We start from the raw sequence: 17,084 nt of genomic DNA, 5'->3' as shown, positions 1-17,084 counted from the left end.
GGGGGGGGGGGGGGGGGTTGTCGTTTAAAAAGCATGTACTAACGTAGTAGTGCGCCGAGACCCGCCAGCTGCCTTCCGGTCAGGCTTTTGAGTTAAAGACCTTGGTTGTTGGCCTTAATCATGCGCCTGTCTAGATGTGGGCACCCTGACAGAATCCCTGTACAACCATGAAGACCATAACTGAAAACATTGCCACGCCACATCGGCCATCGCGTAGTGTCATCTGTCGAGACGACCTACTGTTGCAGACAGCAGCGCAGGTAGGCGGAGACAAGGTAACTTTGATGCCTCTCTTCCTAAACCCTCACGTGTTTCCTACTCTAACCCATCTGCAAGTGAATGGCCTCACTGCAGGTTAGGCGCCAAGAGTGACTTTGTTCGTCATGCTCAACTGCAGCCTCTGAGCGGATGTCTTCCGTAACAATCCTAAAGTCTTCGAAATCAGTTTGCAAACTCAAAAAACCACTCTACCCAGCTACGTTTGATGTTCGCACACTGAAGCAAGTGGAACAACAGGCAACCCTTGCACGCTGGATTATTTCTTCATTGATGCATGCCCTCAGTCTGAAGCTACGACACAGACCTCGGGCACTGTAAAAACTATTCTCTCACTCGCTTTTTACTTCCGGCCGCGCAACCTTTGTGACGTGGAGGCGATTGCAGCCGCCCAAAGCGTGGTGTGTGGTGTTCAACCATCGAACGGAGGTGCCATTACTTGAATGGATACTTGGGCGATTCATTTGGCGACGCCTGCAAAGGTACTTGGATAAAGTGAGACCCCTACTTATTGCATCTGCTTAGGACCCAGTGCCCTGTAGGTTTGAAGCTGCCAGAGACTGTTTCTATGACGCTCTAGTTGCCGTTTTACAATAAGGCAAGTGTTCTGGTGACGCAAACGCTCAGGTAGGTGGGCCTAGCGCTGTTCAAGCCTAATTGGGTGCTCATCTTGGGCTGGACAAGAGACGTGCGGACAACACAGTGCCTGCTACGGATATGTGCCGACCAAAGACTGTTCCTTTGCAGTACCGATTTCCAGCAAATCTGAAATTTGCCGGTGCCTGCCTGCTACGGATATGTGCCGACCAAAGACTGTTCCTTTGCAGTACCGATTTCCAGCAAATCTGAAATTTGCCTACGTGGTGCCTGCCAGTAAACCAGATCCGAATCCAACTAAACCACATTCCCATCAGTTTCCGGTGGCGGGTCCTTCTGGAATACCTGTGTGAAATCCCGCCATGCACTTTCAAGACTGCGCCAAACAGGTAAAAGTCGCCTAGCCACTGAGAAGTTTCTGCACCCAGAAATAAAACAAATCGACCAGAAGTGATTCCCACGACACCTGCCAGCTCATCCGATGTTGGATGTCAACGGTCACCAGAGACGGATATCCGAAACCTGCGGTATAACCATACCAATCTTATCCAAGCACTAAATCTCTGATGGGGCCAAGGCTTTGCTTCAAGGTCGGCGACATACTTTCACTGGTCGCAACTAAAATTCAACCTGAAGGACTTTCCGAAGATAGGAAAGATGAAAGCGGGAAGATGATATAGGCGAGAAATTCTAGGGGCGCCCACCGATTATTTCGATCGATTCAGTGAAATCATCAATGAACAAACTAGTTCTCTCACATCCAGCGGAGGGGAATGTTTTGGTCGTCGAGTACAAAACCTCACACCAAAATTCAGTCGGACATCTGCCCCTTTCAGTCCCAACTACCGGCCTTTAACAGAAAGGTGGTCTACGAATCTGGAGCCCCACTTAGCCTCAGAAAATTCGAGTGCATATGCTTATTCAAGTGTTGTCATGCTCCTGGTCCTAATGACTTCCCACCTGCTCTCTTCGAGGATGGCGGCGGATTCCTCAACCCGAGCCTGTCCAGTATATTTGTAACTGTCTGGAAGAAATGGACTGTCCTACAAAACTGCGGTGAATCGATAGTAGTGTCCCTTTCAAAAAAGGCACCTGCAGTGAGTGGAGTAACTACTGGAAAATCAGTTTGACTCCTCAAGGCTTCCGGTGTCACCGATCATTCTTCGCCTTACAGCGGCACACGAAGTCGTGATCCGTGAGCACCAGCAGGAATTGACCCAGTAGAGACTGCGTCGACATCTTCACATTCCGTCCAGGTGTTAGAGCAACGCCATTGACTTCGAAGATGAATTCGATTATGCCGGTCGGTCAGTGCTCCCAATTATACTTGCTCAAAGGGCGATGGCCCAGAAAGTGGTGAACACAACCCGATCTCTATATTCGAGTGTGAAAATTTATGTTGAGTTCTCTCAAAATGTAAGACAAGGATATCCCTTCTTTCCGTTCTTGTTAAACTTCGTCGTAGATGAAGTATGAGACAAACGCTGAAAGTTCTTCAGAACCCAGGAGTGCAAACCGTTATTGGAGAGAAGTTTGCGGACCTGGGGTACACAGATGAAATCGTCCTCACTTTTGAGGGAGAAGCTCAAGCTCTGTTGTATAACCTGATCACTGCCATATCATCTACCGGCATGCACCTTGCACTTACAAATTCCAGAGTCATGCTTTGGAACTTGTATTATGTAAGCATGCACTTTACAATTCAAATTTTACGTATCTCAAATCACATTTGCCAATTTGCCTCACTTGTTGCGTCAAAATTCCTCAAGCGTCGCGTGTACCAGATTACATTAAGACCTGTATAGCTGCATGATCTGGCCTCTTCGAACAAACGCTGTGAGTCATCTTCGGCTTTTTGACTACCGATATCTCCGAAAAGTAGCTGGTGCGGATGGCGTCAACAAATTCGCAACAAGATGATTAGAAAAAGGATATCCGGTTGCGCAGCAGGAAAACATCGCGGAAAACATATCCAGCATTACCGGCTTCGGTTGCTCGATCATGTGCTGTGCATCCGAAGCACTGTCTACTGAGGCGAGGGTTATTCTCCATGCCTCCTTCGGAAAGGCACAAACCACGAGGTTGAAAACGTATCACTTGGCAGAAGATTTTTAAAGAGATTACAAAAGAGTTTACGTGTTGGTGCGACTCGCCCCCCAGCAGGGGGTTTCCGTGATAACCGCCATCATGAGAATGTCCTAAGACTGGAAGAAATGGCGGGTACGTGATATAAGGAGAGTTCCTCTTATCAGTTTCTCTCGGATTTTCTTATTGAGTGTTTGGGAACGAGGGTAACACAGAGAGCCTTCGGTAGGCTGGCACCAGGTCCCGCCCTCAGTGAATATTTTCTGTATTTATTGCTTTCGATATAATTAAATAAAATTTATGATTGTACAGCAGTGAAGCATCAGTGTCAACACTAATGTTGCTGTCTCTGATGATGATATAATTGCCGACGACTCTGGTTTTACACTCTAACAACATGTGCACTGTTTTTTGATAGCATTTGAATGGGTTGACTTCTTGAATGTATTGATCCCATTCCCCAAGAAAAAAAGAATTTTACGAAAAGCACTATTTCATCCCCTTAGTCATTAGAGCCTTCTCCATCCACAAATGTGCGACGATTAGGCACCCACATTCAATACTCTTTTATTGACGTCCATGATGTGGAAAGTAAGCCACATATTTGGCATCTTTGTTTTCAGGCTATGTGAACTAACTAACGTGAACTAACAAACACGATGGAACGACCCAGAGTGGTTCGATTTTTAATCGCAAGCGTTTTTCATCCTGTTGAACCTGCTTTGTCTCACACGCCGTGTGGCCTGAGTACAAACATTCACTAGTAAACTTTTCTGATAACATACCTATTGGGCAATAACCAGCCTGCAAACTACGCTGTTATGGTGAAGCAAGACCTATCCCTATCCCCATGAACACGTTTTTTTTTGGAAAAAAACCTGTCCGGCTATATCAAATTGTATTTGTGGGTCTGCTTTTATCGTAGGTCTCAACATTTTATTTCTGGTTATACATCAACAATGATGCACGAAAGCTTTGTCGGATTTCAGTCCGGTGACCAGGATGATCATTTGCCAGTTTGCTAGAACCAAGGTCATGAAATGATGTGCTCGAAAACCCAAGTAAGTATAGTCATCCAAATCATCTGATTCTAATTAGTGGAACGCAAAAGTTTACAAGAAACGACTGTGGGCCTGTAGATCAAATCAAAAGGATATCAAACCATAGAAGTTCGGCAGGTAACGGCAGAGTGATCGGACTTAAAAGATTTGACATTAAGTCCGTGATGCTGATTGAATAGGGTGGGCTTACCAAACTCTAGTGGCTAATTAACAGTAAGCAGCATGATATTTGTGGGCACCGCTTGGGTGCAAACTCGGATCAGACGGAAAGATTCAGCCGCACCGATCAGGGTTGGATAGGTGGTCCACAGACATCACCGTTCGTAAGCAGTAAGTGAATCCCAACAAAAAATACAGGCAAACAGCTAAATTAAACGTTCGCTGAGCAGTGGGGTCATCGAATTTCAACATTTCAGTGGTGAAGGTGTCATCGGCTTGGGTCAAGTGTGACAACTGAGCGAACAAATGCTGATTTAGTCATGGAAAGCGAATAAGCGATCAGTAAAGTCAAGACTAAAGTTGAACCAAGCCTGGTTGCTTGTTGTCTAGCTGGAATAAAGGAATGTGCACCAGGGGATACTATACCGGCGTCCATCAACTGTGGATTGTTAGACGTATCAAGCTACGTCAGAACACGAAGGAGTCGAAGGGGTTGTCAAGACAGTTTCAGTGTTCAGCATCACTACCAGGTTGCTAGAGATAGCTCAATTGTCGAACTGTTGCCCAGAAAGTTTGTAATTCGAAACCAACACTCGCGTTTCGTCCCCTCCAGCTCTAAATTTTGGTAATCTGACAGTATCCCAACCCTCCTACTTCCTTCAAGTTTCATCGCAGCCACAGCTACAGCTGAACATAGTTGTTTGAAATTATTATTTCTGAGGTTGATAAAAAACCCCGGAGGAAGATTTCTCCATCTATTGCAGATAAAACAAAATTTTGTTCCTCTCCGAGGATGAGCTCCCTTCCGCTGATGAAGACTGTAAAAACCGATGACCACTGGTCTACGATACATATTGTCGAATGATGTAGTTATGGTTCAACTAATACTAAATTTCACCATGTTTTTTGCTGATTCAAAACAAATCTTATGGTTCGTTGATCAGCTGGTTTGGACGCCGTTCACGTTGTTTGTGGAGTGCTGATTGCCTGTATCTCGTTTTCCATCGGCTCCGGATCTTCCAAATGTTTTTAGGCACTGTCAAATCGCCCAATAAAAAAAGACCGAAACCTTTATCCACTTTGTGGATGCACCTGTATACGTTTACATCGACTGTCTCGATTACGAGTCCGCTATCAACACACTTGAAAAGTTGTACGTCCGTCCTAAGAATATAATTTATGCTCGTCATCTACAAACTGGTAAACAAAACACTAGTCAAGAGGTTGATCAGTTTGTTGCGAGACAAATAATTGGCCAAAAATTGTGATATCAAGGCGGCGTCCGCCAGTGATCACCAAAACGAAAGTGTACGCGATGCTCCGACCAACGGACCTCAGTGTGCTACCATCACAGACAGCCTTCTGGTGCAAAATGAACCCACTCTCTATATGAAGCACATGGATTGGGTGCGTCATTAGAATCGGCCCACAAACAAGCGCAGTCATACTCGCCTAACAACGTACGCGACCCTACATTTTAAGAAACCGAGAAGCCTGACCACACTCATTATTTCCCCTTAGTGGAATTTTACAATCATTCAGTACTTTTGACCGATTTACCCCTCTTTACACAAAATTCAATGGCCCAGGTGAATGTCATGACTATCCACTGTGTTCATATTGTCGCTTCGTATTAACTGTGCTTTCCCCTTTAGTTTCAGCTTATGTACGTCCATTCTTCGACAAATGAAGCGTTATTCATTCTTGTTTTCGCGCTCAATCAGAATCGATACTTCATCTGTAACAGTGGGGAATAGTAAAAGCACCTAAAAACCGGTAGAATTATCTTAAAATTACCCTAAAATGAGCGGAATTCCCTTCTCTTTACATGATAGATTTCGACAAGTCAAAGGTCATCTTCGTATTTTGCAATACACAATTTACTCGTCTCACGAATAATGACATACTAGCTAGACTTTTCTTACGCAATAGGGATGCACCGACCTAGATTATAACGGTAACCTATTTGTATCCTGTCTCCATCCGTAGTCGATACATCTTTTTTAAACCGCTATCCGCCACATAAATGATAATGATAAGCACCTATCACCTAACGGGTTACGGGGGAGTTGTATTGGACAATAACTTAGGCCCGGTGCTGTTGTTCGAGGGGGCATAGAGTTCAGCTGAAATTCCGCCGGCTTCTGATAATATCTCTCAAGTTTTCAATCTAGACAGACTGGGCGCATGGGTGTTGAACTGTGTCCCGTAACTCACGTCACACGAAATCGCCAAGTTCCATAGGTAACTTGAGTTTCCGGGAGACGAGATTCATCGCTTTTGGAATACAAGCGTGGACTTTCTATGGAGGTGAAGAGGCGCGGGGCCTCTGCAGATATGGGGAAGCTTACGCTAATTCGATGGGGAAGGCCTGTTACCACTAAAGAAACCTATGGGTCTAAGTTTACACAAAGTCCATAAATAAGGCGATTGTATCTCTTGTGGGTATAACAAATGACACCATTAGACGCCGCCCTCGTTATCCTGGTTTGAAACAACAGTGAAACTAATTACGATTGATTATTCGCATTACACCTACACGAATTCACAACGCAGTGGTTCGAAAAATGCTGGTCGCTGTAGTGGCTGCTAAAAGAGCTCATGTTATTTAGACTACCAATATACCCTTGATATCAAGTATGAGCCTATCCAAACATCCTTCACGACTACCGTACTGACTATTACAAACGAATGTTCGCGGCTCGGGGACAGATAAACAAAACTATTGCAATGGAGTGTTGGATGGTTCTGTCTAGACAACCTCAACACGCTGTACTCATAGACTTCGTCTGGGAAGGAAGATACAGTCAAGTAGAGTCCTTATGACATGAGGAATGAGATGTCACCATCCTACTGAAGCCTATAGGCAACTAGGCTTCCACTGTTTTGTAGATCACCATCAGTGCACAACCCATGACCCTGGTAGCTAAGAACGACTTCTTAGCAATCTAAACATACACGATCGTTCGAATGTGACGAAGAGGACATCCGGGCCTTGAGGTTGGCAAGTGCCGTTACTAATAATAAATCTGAGCATGATACTTAGGTTGTGAGGATACTTTTTAACTGTTGTATTGAAGGTACCTGTAATCAGTGGCTTGCAAAGGTTCATGCGAGACAGGAAAACGGTGGCCAGATGCCATGACATTGATCAGGCACCCCACCAACAATCCTTTTCACCATTGGTCCAGTGGATATTCGGCGGAGACCCAGGGAATGATGTAATCCGAACCGCTGCAAAACGATAAGCCTATGTGGAGCATTCTCCAGACCAACATATCCTGTGGGAACTCAGGTCCTATGCTTTTGAGTAGTACTGTACCAACCACTCATTTTGACGGTAGTGGACTCATTTAAAATCGCGTGATTCTCAAACCCTACAGTAGAAGGGCTACCTGCTGTCAAATTTGTAATAAGACTGAAAGAGATTTGGAATATTCAGGATTGGTCTTCATTTCTAGAAGTCTCTGAACACTGAGCAAGATGCGGCCTTCAAAGCAATGGGCACAAAGCATCAGAGCAAAAGAAAGCTTGCTGCCACACTTAGACCACTTGCCACGGTTGCGGAAACAAAGAGGAACGCGTGAGGGCGAAGAGTATTGCCGGGGAAATGGGATCACAAGATAATTATGAACACAGAACTCGAGACCTGAGTATCAAGTAGACCACCATTAATGGCTATGAAAGTGAATCCCAATAGGAGTAGAAAGAAATCACCAGACAGGGTGCACGCAAAGCTCCGGAATGAGAAGAAACGAACTGATCACAAATCACATTAGCGGTATGTGTGCACAATGTGTAGGAAGGGATAAGATAGGAACCAGAAATCAAAACGAACAAGTTGATAGCACAACCAGTAATCACGTTGATTGATACTGCACTGGTCACGATGAATCGCGAGGAGATGGTCCGGTATCCGAATGTGAAGGAGATGGACTCGTGGTAGGACTGGTTCTCGAACTATCCAACAACTCTATGGTGTGGTGAACTTGCGATAACACATTCTGTATCTGAAACAAGAGAATGAGATAACGTGTAACATGGAGGTGCAACAAAGATGTGGAGTCCTGCAGAACTGGGCAATCCTGTCAAAAGGCCAGCAATTAAAGATTAGTTCTTTTTTCGCCTTCATCATCCACAAGGCTATAGTATTTGTATTTTCAGGGACTATTTGAACCACCGAGTTTTGTACCACTCTACTGCGGTTTGTCAAACGAGCGGTTATCGAGGATAACGATATAACTTGCAAGTCATAAATGTGTATTAATGCGGTTTTGGATCTAGCTAGACGTGTTCCCATTGCAATCCACCTTATCAACTTCATGTCCGACCATAGCTTATCAACGTGAAAACTACCAACTGGTAGCGGCTATTTGCAGTTTGCTTCACAAAATCAATAACTCACATAGTCATCCTACTTATCCTAAGGCTCATCAGCACTGCGCTTTAACCAGCACTTACTGGAACCGGTTTTCAGTCCAAGTGGCGTTATAGTTCACAGCCATCAACCGTGATCTCTCATTTGTTCCTATGGCGTTACAATTGTCCACGTCTTGGTTTCTGTTGCCATGGTGGTGGCACAGGAAACAATGGCACGTGAGGGATCCACGGCAGCACCCGCCCCCCGATACACTCGATGACCGAAATACTTTCAAACTCACCGAACGCCCATTTCTCAAACATTCACTGACAATTCGCTTACATCATCCGGTTAACTTCTAGTCAGGGAACAAGAGAACGGAGGGACAGGAGTCCAAGTACTAGGAGTTGCTGAAGGGAAAAGTGAACTCAACTTTATGGAGAGTACTAGCTCAAATGAATACTTACATGATCAAAGTATGCACACTGATAGGTGTGCATGAAGGGGATCACTCGATCTGACTGTTCCACGGACAATGTTCCTACTCTTAAGGCGGTAATATTTGGGAGGAGGATGAGCATTGGTGCGGTAATACGGCGGTTGGAGATGTTTTCGCCTTCATCATCCACAAGGCTATAGTATTTGTATTTTCAGGGACTATTTGAACCACCGAGTTTTGTACCACTCTACTGCGGTTTGTCAAACGAGCGGTTATCGAGGATAACGATATAACTTGCAAGTCATAAATGTGTATTAATGCGGTTTTGGATCTAGCTAGACGTGTTCCCATTGCAATCCACCTTATCAACTTCATGTCCGACCATAGCTTATCAACGTGAAAACTACCAACTGGTAGCGGCTATTTGCAGTTTGCTTCACAAAATCAATAACTCACATAGTCATCCTACTTATCCTAAGGCTCATCAGCACTGCGCTTTAACCAGCACTTACTGGAACCGGTTTTCAGTCCAAGTGGCGTTATAGTTCACAGCCATCAACCGTGATCTCTCATTTGTTCCTATGGCGTTACAATTGTCCACGTCTTGGTTTCTGTTGCCATGGTGGTGGCACAGGAAACAATGGCACGTGAGGGATCCACGGCAGCACCCGCCCCCCGATACACTCGATGACCGAAATACTTTCAAACTCACCGAACGCCCATTTCTCAAACATTCACTGACAATTCGCTTACATCATCCGGTTAACTTCTAGTCAGGGAACAAGAGAACGGAGGGACAGGAGTCCAAGTACTAGGAGTTGCTGAAGGGAAAAGTGAACTCAACTTTATGGAGAGTACTAGCTCAAATGAATACTTACATGATCAAAGTATGCACACTGATAGGTGTGCATGAAGGGGATCACTCGATCTGACTGTTCCACGGACAATGTTCCTACTCTTAAGGCGGTAATATTTGGGAGGAGGATGAGCATTGGTGCGGTAATACGGCGCCTGGTTGGAGATGCTGCAAGATACGGCTGCCAACCGATCTCAGTGGCGATCTCGTTGTCAGTTTCTATTCAGATTGCCTGAATGAGTATTTGGAGGAGTAAGCACCTAGGAATGACTGTAGTAAGCTAGCACTAAGTCTCTTCACTATCCACCTTTATTCTTTCCATCACAATAAGGCTTTCAAATAAATCATGGTTGTATGTCAGCAAAGCATCGGTGCTGAACATTGATTTCATGCTGTCGACGATGATGGTGATGTTCAACGATAATGGCGATGGTGGTTCATACGAGATAAGGTCCAGAAATGGCCGTTTCGCAGCTTAAAAAAAACAAGAATTCCTTCCTAACACTGTATGTTTTTCGATTCTCCGAGTGAAGCCGATCTCACGGCTTGCTCCGTGAGCAATTTGGCACCAACTAGGACGTACTGATCGAACGGAAAGAGAGGCCGCCTAAAAGCATGGTAAACATTACTGATAAAAATTCACTGAAAACTCGCCTTAATAGAAATTGGAAAATGTCGCGATATGGGGGTAAAACATCCAAGGAAGCGTACAATACCTTAGTTCAGGAAGATCAATTTTCAATTTCCTAACACGACACATAATGAATAACGTCTGGACAGTTCAACAGGGAAAACGGTACATAAAACGTGTAGCATAGGAAACGAGCATAATCGTCTCTTTTTTCGGAAGTATGCATTCTTCTGGGAGTGGGGAGAGATATGGTTCCATGGTAGTCTTTTAGAAGGACTGGTTATTTACAGGTGCACACTTCAGTGGTTCAACTACTCAGTGAACAAGTGTTTGAAAAGAAGTACCCAACAAACCTGTGTAAGAGTCTGGGACATTGAAATTGTGAGTTCCTTCATCACTCGCAATCTGGATTGGGAAGCATCAAACGATGCGGGGTTCCTAGTGAATGAAGACGACAGCTGGTCCATAAAACCGGGACCAACAAACTTCGTGGGCGATTGTGCTTCGGATAATTGCTCGGCCAGGTGTTCCAAAGCAACCAGGCGATTGTAAACCATAGAAAGACATAAACAGAGCAACAGGCTTCTATAGAGGGGGAAAAGCGATAAAGAAAAATCATCAAATTAGTGAAATGGCAGATCGAACATCACATTTGTGAGAATAGTCTGAATAATGATGCGTTTAACAGACACACAAGAAGAAAACGCCTAACGAGAATCTCCGTTGATATGCATCCAGTCGTATTGCAGGGGATGTCAGCACAAGAGAAAAATATCTACGTTCAAATTACTTATTGAAACAACTCAGGGAGATCATTTTGGAATACGATTCCGCGAGGCAGTTTGGAGAGGAGCTACACAACAGACTGTTTATAGCAGTGTGAAGTCTCCTAGACTCAGGTACTTTTGAACATCCAGGCACTTAAACCCATGAGTTTATCCCAGTTTCAGAGACTGAAGTTTTTTTGGCGGATAGTAAAATAACGAAGAACGACTATAAAGTCAAACAGAAGAACAGCAAACTGTCCTAGTGGACTAGATTACCCAAATCTGCCTCACAGTAGCCAAGTGAAATAGAGAGAGAAGTTCATTTTGAGTAGATCATGCTCACTGATTGCCACAAACAACGTTAAAACCAATTACGGAAGTCTACAGAGAATTTTTTGTGCTGTATACAGTCAAGTGCATCCAATTCCAACCAATGTCACGCACTGCTGGCCGTCAGTATGTCTACTGCGCTTGATTACCTGAAGGAACACAGTTACTAATCGAGATTAACTGCCTTTTTACTCAAGGATCCAACATCACATATGATAAAAAGGGTCACAGTGACGTGATTGAACCAGACGGCTGCTAAATATTATTCAGCATCCGTGTCCACACTTATATAATAGACTCTTCACCTGTCGATGCCCGCTAGTTCAGTCGCAACTGCTGGTAGACACTAAACGTGGGGTTGAATCAGTCGAAAGGCGGGCCCTTCACTTTAACGTTTGCACACCCCCGAGTGAAGCACGTACAAACTCAATACAGATTCTGTTGCTGGCAGACAAGGCAGTTGCTTCTTACACTCAAAGCTATCTGTTCTAAAAACCAGAAAACCATGAATTGTGGTGGATACACAAATCCGCATTTGAGACCCTGCAATATAGCATGGAAACTTCCGCTAAATGGGCTTTCGTCCAGTAAGTGAAGTCAATTTAGGATGAATAGTCGAGCAACACTGTACAGCTGTTTCATCGAGATTAGGAATCATTAATCACGATAGGTTAAGGCTGTGCAGGAGCCTCTGCCCCGCCTCAGCACAACCAAGTGTGATCTGTGGGGCGCCAGAGAAGTGGCTGAGAGCAATCGAACGAAAGCTCCGTCATCGCTACTAGACGTTAAATGTGCCAGAGATGATTAGTGTTCTTGCCGCTGTAGGTCTGGGAACAGCGTTCGGCCAACTCTCCTAGCCAGTCTATAGAACCCGACAGCAGATTTCGAACTTCACCGGATCAAGTCACTGAACATATACGATTCGTTGGCGATCAACATCAGTAGGACGAAGTTCTCCACCCAAGCAGACTTTCTTCATAAGTAATCCTCCGCACATGAGATCATGAGGTTGGAGGCGCCAGGAGATAAGCCAGAGGGATTGACACTCTTGTCGATGCAGAAAGGCAAACGTTTACTCAACGTGTGAAATCTTCTTTTAGGAGGATGCGAAATCACCTATTCAAAGCATCCGCGAACTCAGCTTTTTACCATCAGTGTCTGAGCCGCATGCTGAACAAGATATCCGAGTCGGAGATTAGACAACCCGACCAAGAAGCGACAAACTCAATAGGTTAGTAGCGTTGTGCGGAAGCCTGGAAGCTAGCTGAGAACGGTTGTCTGGCTCGTTCAGAAGAATAAAAATGGAGGGTGTATTCAAAGCCACCACTCATTATGGCATGATTCGTCAGCATTTGCGCTCACATCCTACTGTAGGAACAATAAACACATTGTTGTTTTGGATAGTTGAACTGTTGGCCACTTGATGTAACGATGAAAGACGAGTAAGTGGGTGACCACAGACTCGTGCGTCTATAAGGATTGCTGGGCTGGGTAATGGAGATCGAAGAGTCGCCACTTACCCAAAGGTGTTTGCTTCAAGATGAGCACATCAAATCTCACAATGTATGTTAAAAGGTGGGCCGCCTTTCAAGCAGCCACTCATGACAAACGAGGTGGGTTCCCTCTCTCCTTAGTCAGGTATCAGTCAACTGGCTTTGCCTGACTTAAATGTAATATACTGAAGAAACGTAGGAAAATGAATCTTCAACGATTACACTAAACAGCGTACAAAACACGAGTCAGACAGTAGAAAGCGATGACCATGCAATCAACATAGACGAAAACTCACACAACTACTAAGAGCAGCCACGCTCTGTCGGGTCGTAGGAAAAAGTAACCAATCTCGGTTAGCGATGCTGATTGTGCTATGAAAACGGGAGCGTTGGAAGGTGGGTTTGCGGAGGATTTGAACTGTCGCTTATGGGACGGGGAGGACGCAGCATTAGCTGGCAACTTGGCATCGGATCTTCCGCGTTTTCGCGCCACATCTACATGGTTTATATCTCCCAGTTCACCATTCAGTTGGCTCCGTTGAGCTACTATCTTAGCCGGGTTTCTGGAGCGCACGCCATCGTGAATAACGGCTGCATTTGTGCTTTGGGCGCTTAAACAAGCGCCAGTCAGACGTTCTTCTTCAGTGAGAGCAGATGCCATTTCTGTCAGATGAGTCACAAGTGCAGTGAAAAAGTCAGTCAGCCCGGAACGACACGTGTTCTCGATTATGCTTTTCGCTCCAAAAAACACCGGTTTCTCGTAAACCACGCGCGAAGATACACGCAGACGGCTGTTGGTTCGGTCAATCCGGAGTAAACAATAGCGGCTAACGACGCAGAAACAATTGCATAGAGGCACAGCTTGATTGGTTACCTTGGCGTCTATTACGTAACAACGACCAGGTTGCGATTCACTAACCAGAAGTGTCTACAAGGAAATGAACAAAAGACCATAATGGGCTCGGAAAACGAAAATTGTGCAACAGTGCTTTTGATAGTACAAATGAAAGATGTGGTTAAGTAAACTTCCCGCACATGAAATAACCGTTAAAAGGATGGACAAATCAGTATGGCTCCTCAATGATTCAACCGAGTCATGTTTTCGAATTGTACACCACCCAATCTAGACCGGCATGGACACAGTGAACTAGCTGAGTCGGTGTATAGATTGACAGCAAAAAGAAGAGATAAATACACTAGTTTAAAGACCTCCGTTCAACATTAGCCTATGCCAACCCGTACACACTCCGCCTGAAGTTTTTCAGCTTCGCACCAGACTTTCCCAGACAATTTTTCTTGCAAAATGGGTCATCGTTGACCCACCAAACTTTACTAGAACTACTTCAGGGATCCGGGAACCCGGATCAGATGGGTGAAATTGTGCACGAAATCCGTAAAATCAGAAGATATACCTTCTGAAAAACGAGATATGATCATTAGGCATGTTGCCCTTGAAGGCAGAATGGTCGATACCTCACGTGACATCGGTGGTCAGTCAGTGAGTCAGTTTATCAGCCATAAAACATTAAGCAAAGGTATGTTGGTTCAGCTGCTACAGTCCCGGTCATCAGAAAATAAGACATCGTGGGAGATATAACCGAAAATCAGAAGCGACGACAGTCCGGAAATCTGGGCAGCTATGCACTGAAGTTGACAGCTTTAATGCGCCACTCACTGTGTGGCGGAACCACTTTTGCCAGTGTCAATTGATACGCACGCATCGCAGAGGCAGTATATTCTATGCCCCTAGTTTGGACATAGCAAGTTCTCCAGCCAGAAAAATTGCAATAATACTAAGGACGTAAAATACTCCCACTAGCTAAAATGTCTCTCCCAAGACAACATTGAGGGACAGGTGTTTCTATTGGTGCTCGTCACCCTTAATGCAAGTGAATTTCCTCGCTCAAGAGAGGAACGCTTTATATTCGTTTTTTCACGTTCTTTTCCAGTATATTACTATTATTATTTCGTTACTGAAGACTGCGTCAAACATTTCTGGGGGAAAACATAGCTTACCTGCTGTTCAATCGCTGCACATGTTCGGGGTCCCAATTTTTGGTTGAGCTTTAACGTATATCCAATGGCTCGTTCAGGATTTACTATGGGCTCTGTCGCACTCATCTCACGTTCCGATTTAGACCAGTTCACGGTAGGCCACGACGACTGGGCTAAGTTGAATGTACCACGAGCAGTACTCAAGCGATCGAAGAATACGGAGTCGGTGAAAATGCAAGTAAACAGAGCATCCACATTAAGGGGAATCAAGGCGTCCGCGTACAACTGTCCTGGATGATCATGACCAGGAAAACAGGTGACGACGGAGTCAGGACCCTCACCATTTACAGGAGGTGAAAGTGTAAACTGTGTGAGTTGCGAAGGAGGGATTCCAGAGGAGGGTTGGGGTCGACTAGGACGCTTTTTCGACCGTCTTTTACGTTCAGATTTCATGGACAATTGTCCGGCAGAATGTGTCTCATGTAAAGCCGGATCAGTTTCGGTGGCTCCACTATCTGCAGCATTGTGTCGTAAATCAGGAGTGTGGCAGCGTCTGCGTGTTCCAAGTTCCATGGAACTGGGGAGTACCTGTACGTCATAATCTAGGACCCTGTCACGGTGCAGACCATCTTCGTTGAACCCCTCTTCGTCTGTGGAAGCGAATCCACTGAGACCACCAGAGTGGTTGGCACCGTTGTCAGAACCCCACATAGTAGCATCAACGTTGGCGTTGTTCGCCGTATCTGCAGAGGTTAAATTAGGGTCTGAAGAGTCCGAAGTTGTCCGTATCTGGAAAGGTGCAAGATAAGTTAATCCTGGACGTGTTTGAAGGTTAGAGCTGGAAAATGGAAGAAGTCTAAAGAGAATGTAAACAAGCGAACAAAGAACACGTTGAATGACCAGACACATAAAACAGATAAATCACAAGATTATCCAGCTAGCCTTAGCTCATTGACGCCATGGCCCGAATTCGCATGACAAAGAATATGGATAATATTGCGAGCTTATTTCAACATACGCCTCTAGAATATCATTAGCTGAACTACGAGCGCAGTAGACAAGTGGGTCACCACTTGGGAGTCCTCAAAGTAAGCCACCAAGCTCCTGAAAAAGACTGGGCATCTTCATGCGACAGGCGGTCGGAAAAGAACGCGTACAGAAGTGTGGTTCAGAACCCGAAATTTTTTTCGCGTGACTGTTATTGCTTAGAGCATAGATGAACTAACATGGTGCTCAGTCCAAACAGGTTCACCCGAATTCCGAATTTATCACATCACCATAGACTGTCACTGGTGTGATTAAGCCAATAATGGTCGCTCGCCACGGGATCTGCACGAGTTAACCGTAATCACTCACTTTTCCGATTCTAAAGGCTAAAGGAAATGCACTCCCCTCGCTTAGGCACTCGAAAGTTGTCAGGCTGGGAAATCAAGCAGACATAGGAGAACAGTCTTCTTTAAACGTGGAGGGTCAAAGTATCTTTGGACGTGAATGAGTACTGGAGTATGATCTTTCAAATGCTGAGCAGTGCTGGGGCCACCGTTTGTGATTTGCCGCGAAAACTCAGCTAAAGTGGTACTACAACCTTGGAGTGCATTCTAACTGAAAGCAAACACAACCCGATTCACATATCTTTTGGATGCCAGGCGACATTGGACGAACTAGTTGATCGACCAAGACAGACCAGAGAATGAAACAAGCAGATTTTAAACGTCTTCCCGAGATTTGCTAACCTAATCGAGCAAGCGTTCTGGGAAACCCAATGCAAGCGGTACCATAACATGGGGGGGGGGGGAACCTCGGAGTACACAGCCGAGAACCGGATGTTCGGTGTTGTTCACTGGGAGTGTTGAAATGTAATATTATGTTGGGCAGCGAACATTAAACGTTTTATGAGAGAATACCACTCCAAAGGTTGCTGAAAACACTCTACCTTAGGTGATATATGAGTGCTTCCGAACTCCGACCCTCTGAATCCCAAAACCTTTGGCCTGATCTGTTATAAGTGGTGAAATCATTCGACAACACCTCATCT

At 45.0% G+C, this 17,084-nt stretch overlaps 1 protein-coding gene across 1 annotated transcript in view; it reads right to left on the bottom strand.

Moving 5' to 3' along the window:
* Positions 1–7,610: 7,610 nt before the first annotated feature.
* Positions 7,611–17,084, bottom strand: part of T265_02884 (hypothetical protein) — a gene marked incomplete at both ends in the record, with an annotated part of 60,196 nt that continues 50,722 nt past the window's right edge. The window contains 4 exons of the mRNA XM_009167237.1: positions 7,611–8,188; positions 10,818–11,049; positions 13,351–13,982; positions 15,071–15,838. Of these exons, the coding sequence (XP_009165501.1) occupies positions 8,063–8,188; positions 10,818–11,049; positions 13,351–13,982; positions 15,071–15,838 (1,758 nt within the window). The remainder of the gene's footprint in view (positions 8,189–10,817; positions 11,050–13,350; positions 13,983–15,070; positions 15,839–17,084) is intronic.

This window comes from Opisthorchis viverrini (genome assembly GCF_000715545.1).
Source record: "Opisthorchis viverrini unplaced genomic scaffold opera_v5_40, whole genome shotgun sequence".
Lineage (NCBI taxonomy): Eukaryota > Metazoa > Platyhelminthes > Trematoda > Opisthorchiida > Opisthorchiidae > Opisthorchis > Opisthorchis viverrini.
Note: the sequence above shows the minus strand (reverse complement) of the source record. Positions and strands in the feature narration are given on the sequence as shown.